At 42.2% G+C, this 19878-nt stretch overlaps 1 protein-coding gene across 1 annotated transcript; it reads left to right on the top strand.

Annotated features, from left to right (window-relative positions):
• The first annotated feature begins 739 nt into the window (after positions 1–739).
• Positions 740–16099, top strand: LOC113043600 (coiled-coil domain-containing protein 81). Its single transcript, XM_026203444.1, has 14 exons — positions 740–1021; positions 1139–1200; positions 1359–1512; positions 1696–1949; positions 2026–2200; positions 2583–2664; positions 3500–3608; positions 3705–3851; positions 4017–4124; positions 4217–4386; positions 4479–4557; positions 15233–15453; positions 15652–15777; positions 15923–16099. The coding sequence occupies exons 1-14, from the start codon at positions 949–951 to the stop codon at positions 16059–16061; spliced, it is 1899 nt and encodes a 632-aa protein (XP_026059229.1). The 5' UTR covers positions 740–948; the 3' UTR covers positions 16062–16099.
• The last annotated feature ends 3779 nt before the right edge of the window (positions 16100–19878 follow it).

Below are 19878 nucleotides of genomic sequence, written 5' to 3'. Positions count from 1 at the left end.
TTTTTGGACCTTTTTTAAGTTAAATTGCTTTGTTTTGTTAACTTCAAAAGTAAAACTATTTTAAATATCTTCAGGTTCAGGATAGGTGAAGTAAAAGATTCAAATAAACCCTATTTCAGGCTGTTAAGTATAATAAAAACGCTGTCAAATGAACTTTTTTTTGCTCTTTTTGACCACAGATGTTATAAAACATGACAAATAACAATTTCTGGTGTCAGAATTGTATTGAAAAATTGTTTACATCAAAAGTTATGTCACTTTAAATCATATTTAGATTTTTCAGGTTTGGTGCAAAGGGTTAAAAATAAAGCATTTTGGAAATAATTTCAGCTTGGTACCCAATTTAATCTTAAAATAGACACTTGAATGATAAAGAAATAACAGGTTGTGGAAAAAAAAATCACCATATGCGCTTGAAAAAATAGTTGATCCTCTACACATCTTTGGCCATTTTTTGCTATTTTTGTCCAGAAATAATGTCAATATGTTGTCAAATGTCAAAAATAACCATTCCATTAAATTGTATGAATATTAAATATTATGAATAGTAGTAAAAACAACAATAAACTAAGCATAATGTCATAATGTCTAAAACATACATTTTTTTAAATCGTTTATATTTCAGTGACAACTAATATTTTCTGAGTTGCTTTAACGCGAAACAGGAAACTCACAAATATTCATGTATGCTCTGTTCAGCGTCACCGAAAATCTCAGAAACCGAATATTTCGGAACACCGGAAGATTAGGGCCACTTTTTTTGTCCCAGTCGAGTCAGCCCCTGGACATAGTAAGTAACGCCGTTGGTAGGCGCATCTATAGCAACAGATTTGCATACACGAACACGAGCACAAAGCGTTCTTTACTTTTATTAGCAGTAGCACCAGTTGTTCTACACTACACTTGTTCTATACTGAGTGGTGTACGCTATTGTATCCTGCTTCTGTCATGATGGCTCAAATAGCAATTTCTGAATATGAACGCAATCATCTGTCGACTCTCTCGAGACTTTCTGACGATGGTAAGTTCTAACTAATCATCACTACTGGATTAACAGTAATTAATGTATACAATATAAACACACGTCTGTATGGAGCGAGAGTGTCACATTTCACTCGTTTTGCCTGTTTTCTCACAGATATCGATCATATTTGGTCGCTTGTGTCCTGTTTTATTGAGAAACAGATGCTCATGCGAAAGGTACGAACGAACCATGCTCTTACTCTCGGGTTTATGAGTGTATGAGATTCTTAGGTTCGTCTATTTTCTAATCTAATATCCTCATTGTTTTTATGTTTGTGAATTGAAAGGTTGTCATTGCGCATTCCTGTTGACATTCTATAATTCGTGTGTTTTAGGGGGTTTATATCTTCGGTTTAGGGACTTTCACGTTCTGCCAGGAGAAACTGAACCTCGGAAACAAACATATTCTCATACAGAGACCCATTTTCATCCTGTCAGAGAAACTCTCTCAGTATTATGGATTTAAACAGATCAAACAACAGGTTACAGGTCAGAACAAACAACCAAACAATAATTGCTGTTCATATGCATTTAGCCTACAATAAATTAAGCTCATATACTATAATAGCATAGAATTTGGGCATTGTTTTTCACTATCCTACTAACTCTTTTGATTGAAATGTGCCCAAATGTTTGGCATGTAGTGTAGATGTAATGAAACTGTCTCGTTAGATGCGCCGGTGGTGCCGCTCAACTTCTCAGCTCTGAGCGTGGAGAGCCCTCATAAGCGAGACGTTCTGGAGGGATGCGTGCGTGAAACTGTTCAACTGCTGGTCCGTGCCGCATCAACACGACAGTCTGTCTTTCATACTTTTCCTGGTATCGGAGTTCTTACATTCCGGGAAAGCCGAGTAAATGTGCTGTTCTACCGTGATTTTATCTCAACCTTAGAGAGCACTGGGAAACTTCCATCCGCTTTAACCAACGTGAGTCACAGTGACTGAGACTTGATAATGTCTTAACTTTATGAAATCAGTTTAACTATTCTGTGTTGATTTGCAGAGACCGGAAACAAGTAATTCTAGTGTATCAGAGAGACTCTTCAATAAGCTGCCACGACCTGCAACCATTAGTGGCATCAGACTTCCCAGAATATCTGCAGGAGAACCACTGAGAAAAGAGCCATGGACTGAGCTCTCAGGTTCCCATCAGACTGATGATGATGATGATGGACTGGGTTTGTAAAAAGGAGATATGGGGTTATGATTTCAGTTTAAATAAATTCATTATAACCAAACTAATGGACTTTTGTAAAGAACTGCTATAACAGGGCCAGCACAAAGGGGAGTTATTTGTGAGCCTTGCCTCTAAAGGGAGTTGCTGTAAACCCCCACCCTCCTCAACGCTCATATGAAAGTTAATTCATAAGATGGCAGATTGCATGCTATCCCCTAAAAATATAGATGAAATAAATATAAAACACCCCCAACGCCCTCTACCCCCCAGATATAGGTGCCCTGGCTCTGTATCTGTATCCCCTCTGTGACCTGGCTCTGTAGCCGGGGCTCTGCTATAACAACTGTATTACACTCACTCTTGTTTAATTATATCTGCAACAGAGAATCAGCAGCAAGCAGACAGAGTGACTGTGATTGACCTCACAGATGGGTTGGAGGACAAACGTTTGTCAAACATTGACAGGTAGATTTCAACAGAAGACTAAGAGAGAGAGAGTATTCAGCTGGCTAAACATTATAAATATAATCATTATAATATTTTCCAATGACTTAAAACTACATTTAAACCGAAAAAACATTCACAGAAACTGTCCAGTCTTTGTTAAAATTCCTCCTGGGTGGGAAAACTAGTTACAAATCTCCTGGGTTATACGGCTCTTTCCTCATAGGGTGGTTTGTTTTCATTCAGAGTTGCCTAACAGCATCATGACTGATGAAAGAAAAGGCGCTCAGATATATCATATGACAAACCCTAGCAAAGACGCTCAGAATAGAGGCTTTATGTTACCGTGTCATTCATGCCCTCAAGCTCTGGAGGAGAAAGTTGTCATTGGGTGTAATGTAAGACTAGCTTTTCTAACTGAAATGTGTGCTTTTACCAGTGTAACTGCTTTAGTGAAACTCACTGAGGATGGAGACTGTCAGCAATGTTTCATCTCTCAGTAGACAAGCATTAAACATTCACACGCCTCTCATAGTGTTATATCACAACGTGTGACTGAAGGAATTGAGCTTCAGATTTGGATTTAAGAATTTGTTTGGCCTAGTGGTCTTATGGTAAAAAATTTAATGATAATAATCAAATATATTATTAAGAATAAATGTATTACTAAGTCACTAAAACAGCTGTGTTAGGTACTTGTATCACCCAACAGACAGACTGAATGGATTTTTTTAAAGTATCTTCCTTTTGGTTCATGCTTTTTCAACAGTTTCTGTTTGTATTTGTTTTTAAATAAAGAATACAGGAGTGTTAGATTATCAAGAGAAATCTGACACTTTCTCTGTTATAAACATAGAGATGTCGAGGTCTCATTGCCACTAGGTGGCGCAATCAACATCACAACAGTAAAGAGAAGTGCCACAGATGTGAATATGATGTTTTGTGACCACAGACGTGCCGGACAGGTGAACCTTCTTCACATCCATTCTTTGCATTTGTCTCTTTTAGCTCTTGAAATCAAGTTTGGTCTTACTGAAACATGGATCTTTTGTGTTTTACAGGAGTTGTGTTATGTCTGCATACAGAGAGCACAGAGAAATGTTCCTTTATACCAGTCTGATGAGAGGAGAAAAGCAGAGCAGGAACAAGAACGAGTTTTAATGCTTTATGAACATCAGAAAGATCAACAGTATTTCCAGAAAGTTGAGGTGCCTAAACTAACACAATCATTTCCTAAAGGACTCCTTTCAATAGGAATCACATTATACTTACATAAAACTTATACTTATCCTGACAGAAAAAATTGTGAGCACAGCACATTTGAGAGTTAGCATGACAGATGCAGTGATCAGGTGTGTTTCCATCACTGACAGATGGACAAACAAAAGAAGTGGGAAGACAGCCAGAAGGTAGCAGCGTTTAATCTGGCTGTTGCAGAAGCTCAGAGAAACAAAAAGGCTGCCGCAACTAGCCAATCACACGTGAGTGTAAACATGCCACCCAGGATGTCAGCTGGATCTGTGTGTTTTATTGTTTTTTTGTTTATTGGTTATGTGATGTGTGGGCTTTTTAGGGCTCAAACATGTTTGCGGGTCGACCCTGTACTCCAGACCGTCTGTCGCAGCAGAGACACTGCTTGCAGGAGCTGATGCAAGAGGCTGCCAGACGCAGACAGATGCAGTCGCAGATGCAACAGGAACAACAGCGACTAAACAAATTGCATCTGCTGCATCTTACTGAAGAGTGAGTGCATTCGCTTCCTGTGTATCATCATCTCAGCACTGTATAAATGTGTGATGTAAGTATGATGTGATTTTATGTGATGTTTGCATCAGGATTGCATTAAAACAGTCCCAGCAGCTTCATGAGAAACACGAGATGGCCAAGAAGTACCGAAAGGCACTTGAAACACAAGTGAGTGACTTAATTTTGTTAAGTTTGTGCAGGAGATCAAGATAAAACTGCTTAATATATGTGCTGAATTTGCTGAAACAGAACAATTTGGACTGCTCTATGTCTAAACTAGTGCTGTCAAAATTAGCGCGTTAACGCATTCGATTAATTTGAAATATTTAACGCGTAAAAAAAAAATAACGCAATTAACGCGGTTGCAGTTTTTTTTATTTCCAGTTGTGGCCTATGTGTGTTCAACGTGCAAAGAAATATGGATAAGACCAAGGAAGGACTTTTAGACGGAAAGTTTCAGTATAAAACTCTGCCGGATTACTCTTCAGTCTGCCACAAGAAACATTAGGCTACTCTTCATTCAGTCTGCCACAAGAAACAGCAGCGTTAAAATCGTGAACTCAAATGTCATTGTTTAAAAAAAAAAAAACAATGACTGTAACAGTGCGTAAATCAGACCTTTCTGTAACGCTAACGTTAATAAGCTTAAACGAAAATAAGGAAATAATTGTGTAGCGGAGTATTTTTTGTACACAGTGCCGCGAACTGTCAATCACTCCTGTGCGCGTGCATCACTGTCCTCCTCGCAGCTGCAGCAACTTGCGCTCTCTCTCTTCATCAAGCTTTAAAACAAAAAGGGGACAAAAAGATCATATTGTCTTTGTGCATAGGCTATAGATTAATTAGATAAATTAATATCTAAATTTGTGCCTTGCCGTCTACGGTATTTTTTAGAACTTAGAAAAAAGATGCTGCAGCCAATGAACAGCCAGCGGGGCCTGGCTGCAGGACGACTCAACCTCCGCAGACAGTTTTTAATGTTTATCAGACAATAAATACTCAAGATTTTGCTTTAGTATAACTCACAACGAGTTTCACACACCTTCTCCGGCCACGTTGAGTTGTTGACACTAACAGTGGGAAAAGTAACACATGCGCTATTCACTTGTATAACTTAAGGGTGAATGGGTAATGTAGTTTCTGCTCTGGGTGGGATGAATTAGGAAGCTTGCATTGTGAAGGGCGCTCTGAAAATCGGCAGTGCAGGTAAAAGATTAAAACCTCTATTAAAACAGATGTCCAAATGAGCGTACCGGTACGCTAAAAGCACGTTCTGGGCGCACGGAGAGGTGGCGGTACGCTCAAGAGCTATATTTGGAAGTGACGGTACTGAGTACTGGTGCGTACCGGCCCACTTAAAGCACTGGCAATGACTATACTTTGGAATTTTTTTGCAGTCCACTTAGAATTCAACATGGAAATCATTTTTGTTTTTTATTGGCATTGATTGTTTTGAAATTCAAATGGTACTTACATGCCTGTGTTTTTATTTCTGTAATAAATATGGCTTTCAAGCCAACAGTTAATTTGGAGGATATTGATGGTTTATTGCAGGTATGTTGTTTACATGAGAAAATCTGTGTTACAAGTTAAACAAAAATTCCAATAAACAATCATATTTTGAATTTAAATAGTTTCTTTGTCTTGAGTTTACATTAATTATTTACATTTTACATTTACATATCCAAAAAGTTCCAGTCTTTTAATTGCGATTAATCGCGATTAATTTTAAAAAATTGTGCGATTAATTAGTTAATTTTTTTTAATCGATTGACAGCACTAGTCTAAACATAAAAATGGTGAAAGAAATAGTGATAACTAGCATGAACACTGACAGCTGAGTGCATCATTCGCTCCTTAAACATTTGTTCATTTAGCAAACTTATGAGTGAGAAAAATTTCAAGCCATTTTCTCATTTCAAGGTGGCGCGGTTAGATGCAGCGGCTACTCTGGTTTCCAAAAACTGTGATTTTTTGTCTTTTAGTCTGATTTCCTCATCTTCGTACAGTCTGACCTTATCACAAAACCATCAGATAAACACTTGCAAATACATCTATGATCAACAGAGCCTTTTGGTAATCGGTAGTGTGTACAAACAACAGCTTTCACTGAAGACTAATGAGAAGCTAAGAGGCCTCTTGCCTGCTGCTGAAGCCGAACCCCGAGACAGCGGCCTTGCCTACTAATGCTGCCCGCACAATATGGCGACACCGGTGGTGTGAGAGGGAACAGAAGCGCGGCAAGCATGGAGGCACATGAGCTAGACTAAGGGCTAACCCCACTAGACCAGCGATTCCATCACTCATGCTCTCAAATTTTCTAAACTGAAACAGCTAAACGACAGCTTCCCAGACTCTGCTATGCAGCTACATGGACTTGCCTGCTATCGAGCGGGCAAAGACAAAGAACTGTCTGGTAAGGCTCGCGAGGGTGGTTTATGTGTGTACGTCAACAAAGAGTGGTGTAATAATGCTGTGGTAGTGTCAAAACACTGTTCATAGCTGGTGGAGTTTATGTTTGTGAAGTGTCCACTGTTCTATCTGCCGCCGGGGGTTCACAGCCATTGTTATTGTCACAGTTTACACCCGCCCCCCATGCTAAACGCAAAGGACTCACTTTGCGAGGTGTATAACACCATAAGTGAACAACAAACAAGAAACCCTGATGGCTTTTTCAGAATAGCAGGTGACTTCAACCACACATACTTAAAGACAGTTTTGCCAAAGTTCTACCAACATGTGGACTTTGCAACAAGGGGAAAAAACACACTGGATCTTGTTTATACAACAGAAAAGAGCACGTACAAGGCTGTACCCCGACCCCACCTCGGGTACTTGGATCGCATCTCTGTTATGCTTGTTCAAACATATAAACCACTTCTGAAACTCATCAAACTGGTTCAACAAACGTATCACAGATGATGCTAACTCAACATTAAAGGACTGTTTTCAGTGCACAGACTGGAACATGTTTAATTTGGCAGCAACCGACAACAACCTCACACAGACATGCAGGAATACACTGAAACTGTGAGTGCCTATATCACAAAGTGCACTGATGTTGGTTGTGACAGTCACCAAGACCATCAGCACATGTGCAAACCAAAAGCTATGGATGACAAAAGAGGTTAGTGGGCCGCTAAAGACCAAATATGAAGCATTCAGATCAGGAGATAAAGTAGCCAATCTATCCTGTGGCATCAAAAATGCAAAACGGTCAAATGCTCAAAAAATCAACTATCATTTCACAGAGAGCAGAGACACACTGAGCTTGTGGCAAGCCCTTCCCCAGACTGTAGGACCTTGGTTTCCAAATGAAATACAAAACTTGCTCTGATCTGAAAAAAGGACTTTGGACTACTGGTTAACAGTCCAGTTCTTCTTCTCCTTAGCCCAGGTAAGATGCCTCTGACTTTGTCTGAGGTTCTGGAGTGGCTTAACAAGAGGAATACGATAACTGTAGCCAATTCCTTGACACATCTGTATGCCTTGACCCCAGCCTCAGTCCATCCCTTGTGAAGTTCACTCAAATTATTCAATCAATTTTGCTTGACAGTCCTCATAAAGCTGGGGTTCTCACGGTTGGTTGTGCATCTTTTTCTTCCACACTTTTTCCATCCACTCAACTTTTTGTTAACATGCTTGGATACAGCACTCTGTGAACAGCCAGCTTCTTTGGCAGTTAATGTTTGTGGCTTACCCACCTTGTGAATAGGGATGTCCCGATCTGATCCACGACATCAGTATTGTTCAGATACTATCCCAGAATGCTAGATTGGAGATCGGAGAAAAAAATATGATCCAATACCTATGACATCTATCCAACACAAACCATGGGAAAATCTAGCTTAAACCATCACCTAAATGCTTGAATATTAGAATTTCCCTTGCTGCGACATCCAGTTAAGCATGCAGCCTGTCATGTGATAACAGTAGTATTTTAACCTTAAAGAAGAAAAAAGTCCAATGGTCAAATGCAAAATTTGCAACGCAGATGTTTCGAGGGGTGGCAGTGCTGTTCAGTGGCGTGCACAAGGGGCTTGAGCCCCTGGCCCTTTGAGGTCTGATGCTAAAGTGCTCTTGTGGTCCAATCTGCGATTTCTTCCGAGGAACAGGGGGTGCGATATTGCATTTGAAAAAGTGTTGTTGTGTTATGCTGCAGTTCACATTCTTGTGATGAAACAGAGGGGTCCAGAGACGAAAAGCAGGTACAGTCTTTTTAATGAGCAAAATAGGAAACACCACAAGGCTGATAAATAGAACTAAATAGTTAGGGTAACCCAGTAGTGTGTCGTTGCTTGCTTCTTTCCAAAACAGTAACTGAAGGTATCAGCCCCATATCCGGGCAGCTCTAGAACAGAGAGATCTGGACAACTGGCGAGATGAGGAGCCCTCTGCTACTCTCAATGGAGGCCACTGGGTACAGCATAGAAGAGGCAAAACAGCAGCAAAAACTGAGGCTCGACATGCAAAGACAGGACAGGTTAAGACAAGACGGTAAATAACTTCTAAGAAGTCACAGTTACAATCTGCTACGTGCATCAAGGCCAAACAATACCCGACAACACAGACATGAAAGAGAGAGCTAGATATAGCGAGGGCAAAAGAGGTAAATAGAGAACAGGTGTGATGATCTATCAGCATTCGGTTCACTCTGTCATCTTATCACAGACAGAAATTTCCTTCCGACGAAGAGATTTATACCGGGGATTTTTCAGATCTGCCGCATTTTTGCCAGATCCATGATCACTCCTATCCCGCCTAACATGACTGCTGAGCACCAACAAGCGTCATCGCGTCAGCTGCTCTTCTCGCCATGCCACACGTTGTGACCAATGGACCGTGCAAAGCCCCGAGCTCGCCTCACATCATCCCGTCTAAGACCAGGCTCTCTTCGAGTGCTGGATTGAAGCAGCAGCAGGCATTCAACCAGCCTGGGCCGGACCCCAGTTCTCACCACAGCAAGCCTCTCTCGCTTCGCGTTTCAGTTTGAGGCTGCCTCCACTAGCGGCAAAGACTGTGCATTGTAGTGATATGTCGTTCGTGAACGAATCTTTCTTTTTGAACGAATCTTTTAAGTGAACGAATCGTTCTCATTCACATACTCACTGAAGTTCCTCCCTCCACAGCGGCGCAATGCTGTTAGCAGTGCATGCGCAGCTCGGTGAACCGGGTAGCTCCGTGAACTGCTTCATCCTGTCAAAGAGTTACTCAACCTCGAGCCAATAGCCTTAGAGTATGACATGTCACATAGCGTGTGATTTGTTGAACAAATACGCCCTTCACTGAGTGAGTTTCATATGAGTCTTCGTGAACGAAATGACTGAACCAGTGTCATTAGTGAACGAATTGAATAAACTGACACTTGTCGTTCATGGATAAAATGACTGAACTGATACCCATGTCGTTCGCGAACGAGTTGATTGATTTAGTACATCTCATTTGTGAATGAAATGACTAAACTGGTACACATGGCGTACGTGAACGAGTTGAATGAATGGATGCATGTCTTTCGTGAATGAAAATAAACGGGTACATAGCTTATCTCATTTGTAAACAAAAATTAATGAGAGTAAACCGGGTCAATTTGGCCATTTAGCATGTCAATCTTGCAAAATGCAAATACGCTTGTTTTCATATTTAGCATACAAAACATAACTGCACATTTAATCCCCGATTTATGAATGTGAATATATAGGCTAATATATGTACTGTCTGACCAAACAATTAAAAACTATTTATGCGAGAAAACCTTGTGTTTTTTTTCATCTGAACAACTTAAATAAAATGTATATATTGAATGTGATTATGCACACATTGTAATAAAGCCAAATCAGTTTTTGTAACAAGTGAATATGTTCATTGACTTAAGACATAACACATATGACACTTTTTCACAAGTGTGAGTAAATTTTCTGTTGTCTTTTTAGGACTGTAATATGAAAAGCATGCTAAGTAAATATCTTTAGAAACCGCTTGAATTTGAATAACACAATTGACGTTACTGCTAAAGACATGTCTATTGATACAATGTTTTACAGAACTAAACATGCTTCATTGTTTTCAATTCCTCTATTTCCATAGTCCATACTACAACAGGAAAACAGCATCCCAAATTTATCCGCTCTGGAGGCAGTTTAAAAAGGCCTGAAGGCCAAAACGATAGGAAAAGATGTTTTTCCAACCGGAACGTATTAATGCGGACAAGGCTTGAGCAATTGTCAAATCAGGCAACCAATTGCTAAGCTGGCAACACAGTAGGCTACCCAGACATTTTTAGCTTGCCTCATCAAATGTTACTAACCTTTCTACTTTGCCGCAGCCAACAACTACAGCAGCCGAAGCAAGCACGAAGCTACTTTTACTTGCAACTCTGGCCTGCACATCCCATTAATTCCATCCTGTTACTAACCCCCTTTTTCTTTTCAGTGTCCTCCAGCTCACGTAGCATACATTAGCATAAGGCTGCCTCTGCTAGCAGTGCAGGCTACACAGGTTCTTCAAGACATCACACATCCAAGCCCCTTCACACGACCCACATCAAATGTGAGGCCGCCTCCATTCGTAAACACGCCCACAACTCTTCCGCTCCCTCATGCTACTCACCATTTTTCTTTTCAGTGGCCTCCAGCTCCAGATTTTCTCAGAAGGCAAAGGGCACCAAGACCTATTTGTGGTCAGACCGATTATATATCAAAGAAGTTCAACGCCAGCTCATTCACTCAAACTCGTTATCTGCCATAGTTAACTCTCCTAACATCCCCATATCTATCTATAACGGCCCATCCTCACTCCAGCCATCCCAGCAGTGCCCGCCCCCGCAGGAGCCTTTTTTCCATATTTCCTCTCTGCTGCAGAAGTGTCTGCTCCCGCAGGAGCCTTTCCTGTATCTCCTCACCGCCACAGCAGCATCTGCTCCTGCAGGAAACCCCTCTGTATCTCCCCACCGCCGCAGCAGTGTCCGCTCCCGCAGGAGCCTCAAAAAAAAAAAAAAATCTCTGATTCATCTATACTTGATAGCAAAACTAGCGCTTACTTCATTAAGTAAAGTAAGATAAACCAAGAAAGTAAAAGCCACCACATGTCAAATTGTTTATGTTCATTCTCCTATTCAACCTCATCAGGCTCGCTTTTCTTATGTCCAACTCCGGAACGTTCAATCTAAATTCGCGCTCGACCCTCTCTTCGTCAACGACTTTTGGTAAAAAAAAAAAAAAAAAAAAAAAAAACACGTACAACTGATCCTTGCTTATTCAGGCCTACCCGCAGAAAATTTCACAGGCACTCATTTTGCATCAGGGCAGCAACTTCAGCAGCTCAAAAAGGGCCTCTCACAAAATTAGATAGAGGCCCTCAGTTGTTGGTCATCAGACATTTTTAAAAATTACATCAGGTATGATCAACTCCACTTCAATAAAGGCAGCACATGTAGCCCTGATCGGTAAAAAATTTCAGCGTTTTAAATCATGTTGTTTACTTCATTAATTGGAGGCTCTCCTTCCCAATACAGTCAGCTATCGCTTCTTTGGTCAAAGTAAGGGCCCTCCAGCCGTTGTTACAAATCTCCTCACCTATTCAGCATCGGACAGGGCTCTCCCTTCCGGTGCAGCAGGGCAGTGGCTCCCTTCGGTCACAGTATGATCCTTTCGTCTGTCATTGAGGTGCGCTGCTTGTTCAGTGGCGGACAGGGTTCTCCCTCCTGTTGCAGCAAAGCCACAGGCCTTCATTGTGACAGCCCTCCATCCGATGCATCAAATCACGCCTCGTATCCAGTCTCAAGGGGGAGTCTCCCTTCCGGTGCAGCAGAGTGCAGCTCCCTTTGGACGCAATGAGAGTCACTTCATCAGTCGCGTTTTCTTGCTTACTCCGCATTGGACGGGGCTCCCCTCCTGGTGCAGCAGACCCATCGACTCCCTTCGGTCGCAGGGTCATTCTTCAGTCTGTCGTTCTGAGTATGATGCATACTCGGCAGTGGACGGAGGATCTCCCTCCCGGTGCAGCAGAGCCGTTGGCTCCCTTCGGTCACAGTGGGAGCCCTCCGTCTCATATTCAGTCAAAAGGGGGACTCCCCCTTCCGGTGCAGCAGAGCCGCAGCTCCCTTCGGACACCGCGAGAGTCCCTCCATCAGTCACATTTTACTGCTTATTCAGGATCGGACAGGGCTCTCCCTTCCAGTGCAGCAGGGACGTGGCTCCCTTCGGTCGCTGTGAGAGCCCTTCATCAGAAGCTTCAAATCATTCCTTCCAGTGCAGCAGAGTTGCAGCTCCCTTCGGACACAGCAAGAGTCCCTCCACCAGTCGTGTTCCATTTTGCGTCAATCAGGGCTCTCCCCTCCGGTGCAGCAGGGCCGTGGCTCCCTTCGGTCGCAGTGTGATCCCTCCTGTCATTTTGAGTCATGCTGCATGCTCTACAGCAGACAGGGTTCCAACTCCCGATGTAGCAGAGTCACGGGCTCCCTTCGGATGCTGTGAGAGCCCTCCGAGGCTTAAAACCATGCCTCTTATCAACTCGCAATGGGGGACTCCCCCTTCCGGTGCAGCAGAGCCGCAGCTCCCTTCAGATGCAGCGGGAGTCCCTCCATCATTCGTGTCTCTTTGCATTCTCAGCATCGGACTAGGGCTCCTCTTCCGGTGTAGCAGACCCATGACTCCCTTCGGTCATAGGGTGAACTCCCTTCATCTGAGTTATGTCGTATGCTCAATGTTGGATAGTCTTCTCCCTCCCGGTGGAGTAGAGCCACTGGCTCCCTTCGGTTGCATTAGGAGTCCTTCATCTGACACGCCAAACCCTGCTTCAATGCTCATTGCCTATTCAGCATCTGATGGGGCTCTCCCTTCCGGTGCAGCAGACCCACGGTTCCCTTTGGTCGCAGTGTGAATCCCCCATCTGAGTTATGTCGCATGATCAATGGCGGCCAGGGATCTCCTTCCCAATGGTACAGCCGCTGGCTCCCTTCGGTCGCAGTGAAAGTTTAAACTTCTTCTGGGGAGTTCTTTGGGTTCGGGCCCTCCCCCAGGACAGCGCGCCAAAATATGCTTACTATTCACTTTCAGATTAGATGTAAGGGTGAACTCGTGAATTATAAAAAATGCATTTCACAGTGAAGACAGTAGACAAGCGATGCACACGTCTCCCGCCATTCCCGTATCCGCATGCATGCTCGCTCTCACCTCATGTTTGCGGCTGATGGCCTACTGCAAATGATCATAACTGATGGAGAACTTTGCCCGGGGAAAGACAACAGTAGTCCGGCGCCGAGATAAGGAAAAGAAAAAAGCACAAGATGAGGCCAGTTTATCACTTTTAGGTACTTTTATAATCCTGTTTATCTTTTTTGGATTTTGATAACATTAAGTTAATAAAGTGTTTTAATATCGGTGATAATATCACTGCCACATCTGCCTTAATATTCTATTACAGTTTCAATGTTCCATTTAATAAATTGTATTCAAATATCCAATTAATCTGTCACAATTAATATGAGGTAGATTGCCTGGGGGAAGACACTGTTCTTGTGCCTGGTTGTCCTGGTATTTGCGGCTCTGAAGTGCCGGCCAGATGTCAAAAAGGGGATAACTTGGATGTGAGGGATCCAGAAAGATTTTCTGAGCCCTTTCCCTCACTCTTGATGTATACAGTTCTTAAAGGGTGGGCAGGGGAGCACCAATAATCCTTTTAGCAGTCCGAACCATTCTCTTTAGTCTTCCCATGTCTGATTTTGTAGCTGAACAAAACCAGACAGTTATCGAAGAGCACAAGACAGACTCAGTGACTTCTGAGTAGAACTGTTTCAGCAGCTCCTGTTTCAGGTTTAACTTCCTCAGTTAGCGAAGGATGTACAGCCTTTGTTGGGCCTTTTTAACAGTTGAGTCAATGTGATTGCCCTACTTCAGGTCCTGAGAGATGGTGGTTCCCAGGAATCTGAATGATATCACTGCCATCACAGTTCTGTCTATGATGGTGAGTGGGGGGGGGGGGGGTGCCGGGGGGTTTCTCCTGAAGTCCACTATCATCTCCACTGTTATGAGCATGTTCAGCTCCAACCTCTTGTCTGTAAGCAGATTCATCACCGTCCTGGATGAGACAGCTGACTGTAGTGTCATCTGAAAACTTCAGGAGCTTGACAGAGGAGCCGTTGTGCAATCATTGGTGTACAGGGAGAAGAGCAGTCGGTAGAGAACACATCCCTGAGGGGCACCAGTGTTGGTGGAGCGCTGTTTGACACAAATTTCCCCAAGGCTCACTAACTTTTTCCTATCTGTCAGAAAGCTGGTGATCCACTGACAGATAGAGCTAGAAAACAGAGAGCTGGGTTAGTTTGGTCAGGAGGACTTGTGGGAGGATGGTGTTGAAAGCTGAACTAAAGTACAAAAACAGGATCTTGTCCAGATTTTGCAGGATAAAGTGCAGTCCCATGTTAACTGCATCATCCAATGACCTGTTTGCGCGTTAAGCAAACTGCAGGGGGTCAAGTGATGTCCTTCAGATAAGCCAGAACCGGTTTAACGTTCAACTGGATCAACTAAACGCTGGATTTTCAAAAGTATATGAAATATTTAGAGGTTGTGGCATATAATCTTTAAAATACGGCAAAGAGTTTTACACACCGGTAAATGTGACGATGAACGAAACGAACTGTGATTGGTTGTTTGACATGTCAGTCAAACAGCCTCATTGGGGGGCCTTGGCCAGTGAAAGAGACTAAAGAGTTGGCTCTATCACTTCCCACCTATAGCTGGTGTGTGTCACTGGTGCCGTTTTACATTTGTGTTTCATTCTCATTTTGATATGAATGGTAATATATCTCCTGAACTTTTTGTTTTTCTGTTTGTGTCTGATTTAGATGGAATGTCGCTGGTCAGATATCTCTCAGTGTTTTGACACGCAGCCTGTGTTTGGGCTGATGGACTCCAATCCAGCAACTTTAGCAGAGCAGAGACAGAGAGCACAGAATATCGCTCAAGAACTTATCAATACAGCCAACAGCAGGAGGAGGGAAATGCTGAAAAAACGCTTGAATGAGCAGAAGAGTGGAAGAGAAATACTGCAAAGAGACCACAAAGAGTGAGTAAAGATATCCAATAATGACATCACATCTCCAAAAAAACAAGCACATAAAAAGCATTAATCCTGAGAGAAGAATTAGTTCTTGTCATTTAAGCAAATGCATGTGTCTCAAAATTGCACCATAGTCTGTTTGTTTGATGAATTCGATTGAAAATGGTTAAAGTCTCTTTCGTCGTTGTAACCATATGTTTGCAGAATGTTAAAAGAGCGAATCCATCATGATGAGAAGCTGCGATTCCTGCGGGCCACATGTGAAGAGAACTGGCAGCGCAGCGCTGACCTCAAACACCTACGAGACCAGGAGGAACTGAACGTCAGGAGGTACGAGAAACAAAATGATAGTTGATTAAATGTATAGTTGGAACAATGATGTGAAGATTGTCTTCAAGAATGTAATGAGCAATCAACACACAAAGCCAGAGTCATTTGTAGCAGGTGTCTGTAAATGTGATAATGTGTCCTCCAGGTTTGGTGGTCAAACTCTGACAGACCAACTTGGAAAATATGAGCGATGCAGCCAATGCAAATGCAACACTGCCAACTGTGGTAAGACCAACATCTTCAGAGACATGAATTATGTTGCTGGATCTCGATTAATGCTGTAAATCTTGGATTTCAACCAAGATAATAAAAGATAATAAAGATGAGCAAAATAACTTGACCAGTGTATCTTTTTTATATGAATTATGTGAGCTTTACATTTATCTTTTCAACAAATAACATCAATGAAGATAAAGAATTTGACAAACGTGCAAATGCCATTTTGTGCTTATCTGAAATTTTTTGAGCAGAACTTTAGGGGGTCATATGATGTTGCTAAAAATAACTTAATTTTTTATTATTTGGTGTAATGCAATGTTTATGCAGTTTAGGGTTGAAAAAACACATTATTTCCACATACTGGACATCACTGTTTCTCCTCTATGCCCCGCCTTTCTTTTTTACAAGGTTCATTGGTCTGGAAAGCAAGGTGTGCTCTGACTGGCCAAATATCCTGGGCGTTGTGATTGGCCAAATGCCTCAAGCGTGTGACAGAAATGTTACGCCCCTCACCATATTGTTATGGCCCGTCCAGGTCAGGACACTGGCGCACAGGACAAAAACAATAAAAGCCATTACAAGCGAGGAATTTGTTGCATCCAGTGGGTGTCACAGTGTCTGGTCTGTTGACGTCTCACAAGGTAGTCGCTGACCCAGCGCCACAGCACAAGATGGCCACCGGCCCAGCGCCACTGCAAAAGATGGCCACCGGTCCTGTGCCACTGCACAAGATGGCAGCCACAGGTGACCGTCCAGAGTTAAGTCAGGTCCCCACTGACCAGGTCTCCGTGGTCCCCCCAGAGTCGAGTCAGGTCCCCGTGGTCCCCCCAGAGTCGAGTCAGGTCCCCGTGGTCCCTCCAGCAGGGCTTAAAGTATTCCGGCACTGTGCCGGATCCCCTGTGTGTGGTCGTGAGGAAAAAAAAAAATATAATCATTTTTGAGAGCCTGTGTATGTGGCTTAATATTTTCAAGCGAATTTATTTCACCCACCAATCATATGAGATGAACGTAGCTTTAACTAACGTTACAAGCCTATCAGAAGCAGAGTGTCCTTGCAACACAGTACACAGTACGTAAATGTCACGTTAGCGTTGTCGGAGGGAAAAAAATGGAGCGCAAGATTATGAAGCTTGGGGATGATCTCCTAGACTCCTAGCAATAGATAAAGGACTCAAAAATAAATGGCGCTGGGCGTGGATTGAAGAAAGTAGAGAACCCGTAACCTGTGTTTTTCCAACCTTAAACCTGTGAAAGTGCATTGGAACTGCACAGACTTCCCACCCGTAAACTCATACTAGATCGATGTACTCCGAGTTCTGACGTCACACAGCACGCAAAACAACAATGACAGCCCCTACGGATAATAAATCAACGTGCGAGTTACATCATACAGTGTTTTTTTTTTCTTTTTTTTTGGATGGTTATATTTAGGGTTGGGTATCGAAACCTGGTGCCAATATGGCACCGATACCTATGGAACCATTATGCACTGAACTGAATCAGAATGCAGATTTCGGTGCCTCATTTCGGTGTCACTTAATGCCTGAGCAATCGATTGAAATATTTGTCCTGGTTTCATATGAAAACGGCGTCATTCATCTCCTCACTGTCTTTCAGCGCGCTCTTCAATCTGCAGACCACGTCGGCACTGAAACAGAAAGGACACAAGGTGTGTGTTTATCGATATATTAAGGTTAAGATTATTTTATCTCTATCTGTACAGTTCTTTTTCATGAATACGGTTTACAAACTGAGAGAGATTGAGAGAGCAATCGGTTTCCCATCTACTGTAAAGTTTTCACTGCTTTCCCGTCCCATTTTTAATGGTGAAATGATGCATCCCGTATCAAATCAATACGTGACATGATTTGTCCCGTATTTTACAAAGGCCAATACATATTTTAATAAACTAAAAGTATTCTGCACTGTTTATAATACTTATAGCAATTATAATGAAATCAGTTACATAAGTATTATAGTCTAGATCGAAATTGGGGTCCACGCGCATCCCCAGGCTTTTTTTATGCCACCTGATTTTTTAAAATCCTTAAAGTGTCTATTTTCATAATCTGCAAAGTGCCAAGCTGAAATAATGTCCAAAAGGGTTCTTTTTTAACCCTTTGCTGCACCCGACTGGAACCCGAAAAATCAAAAAATTATATAGAAAGTGGCATAACATTAGAAGTAAACAACATACAGAGACAAATGAACAAATTTTCCCATACAATTCTGACCCCAGAAATTTAATGGAATGGTTATTTTTGACATTTGACAACATATTGACCTTATTTCTGGACAAAAATGGCCAAAGATGTGTAGAGGATCAACTATTTTTTCGTTTTCTCAAGCGCATTGGGTGAATTTTTTTTTTTTTTTTTTCACAGCCTGTTATTTCTTTATCATTCAAGTGTCTATTTTAAGGTTAAATTGGGTACCAAGCTGAAATAATGTCCAAAATGTTTAATTTTTAACCCTTTGCACCAAACTGAAAAATCTAAATATGATTTAAAGGTGCCATCTGTAATGTTTGGCAAAAAAAAATCAAGTCATACTCCACATTCCATAACAGATGGGGGCAGTATGCCTCAATAAGGTGAATTGGTCTACTCTAGAGTGACAAACGAGAAACGGCATAGTCTCTGTGCTCTGCCCCTACTTTCACAACAACACTACAGCCATAGCCGAAGCCTAACTGTGCGTTCACACCGCCGGCGTCTAGAGCGTCAAAAATCGCTCTTGCTGCTCTGCTCACGACGCTGCAGAAAGATTTGTGAGCGCTCAGAAGCTCTAATGTAGATTGAATGCTTATTTTGTATTTAAAGTGGCCGCAAAGCAAACAAGCTTGTTGATCTCGTGCAGACTAACCACAAGGAGTTATAACCTCATTAAATATTGTTGTGGACGAAATATTAGGATCCTTTACTTAAAATGAACAATCTCAGACACCTTGGTCCACGTATCACTTTTAATTAATTTTTTTATGTCCCTATAGGCAAACAGAGACACATCATAGATTAATACAAATGCTAAACAGCAATAATCAACCTGTCCTTTATTCCGCTTGAGAACTAATGTGCCAACTCTCAAGCATTCACCGTGAGACACACGCAATTGACTCTTTTCACACGCTTTCACGCCACACATCAATTTTTTCACGCACAGAAAAACCACGAAGCAAAGAGGACACGGAGACCAACAGACTAGACAGAGCAGGTTAGTTATGATACATAGGGCTGTGCAAAAAATCGAATGCGATTTTCATGCACCTCTCATCAGTAAAGACGCTCCTGTAATTAGAAGTATATCTCCAGCATGTGCATTCAGATCAGGGTTGCCAGGTTTTCACAACAAACCCTGCCCAGTTGCTTCTTAAAACTAGTCCAAAACTAGCCCAATCGCGTTTCCGGGAGGTTCCCCGATAAAAATTGCTTCCCGGGGTTAAAATATACATTTTTGGGAAGGGTTTCCCTGGTAAAATTAGCAGCTAATTTTAGGGGCTAAATATCACATTATTGGTATTGGGATTGCTTCAAACCGCGGACATGAAAAACAACCGCAGACTTGGCAACACTGGTTCAGGTGGAGCGGCAGTAACTGCACAGAGCCTTAGTCTACCGACAACTAACACAAAATCGCTTTCAAAATCGACAAAGAGTCGCCTGCGATTTTAACATCAATGTTGTGTAGATTGTCAGTGAATTACGGCTCTGTGTAGTAAATGCCAACCAGTGTTGCCAAGTCTGTGGTGGTTGTTTTTCATGTCCGCTGGTCACAGCGACCCCAATACAAATAACGTGATATTTAGCCCCTAAAATGCGAATTATACCAAGGCAACCCTGCTAAAAAAAACTATATTTTAACCCCGAGAAGCAATGTTTTATC

Source organism: Carassius auratus, chromosome 1 (genome assembly GCF_003368295.1).
Source record: "Carassius auratus strain Wakin chromosome 1, ASM336829v1, whole genome shotgun sequence".
NCBI lineage: Eukaryota > Metazoa > Chordata > Actinopteri > Cypriniformes > Cyprinidae > Carassius > Carassius auratus.
This window is presented reverse-complemented; position numbering and strand designations above follow the sequence as displayed.

Excerpts from the sequence above, each read along its gene's own strand:
- LOC113043600 (XM_026203444.1), top strand. The coding sequence starts at position 949 with ATGATGGCTCAAATAGCAATTTCTGAATATGAACGCAATCATCTGTCG. Across the intron at positions 3,852-4,016 it reads AGTATTTCCAGAAAGTTGAG|ATGGACAAACAAAAGAAGTG; the intron begins GTGCCTAAACTA and ends CATCACTGACAG. Across the intron at positions 15,778-15,922 it reads GAGGAACTGAACGTCAGGAG|GTTTGGTGGTCAAACTCTGA; the intron begins GTACGAGAAACA and ends TGTGTCCTCCAG.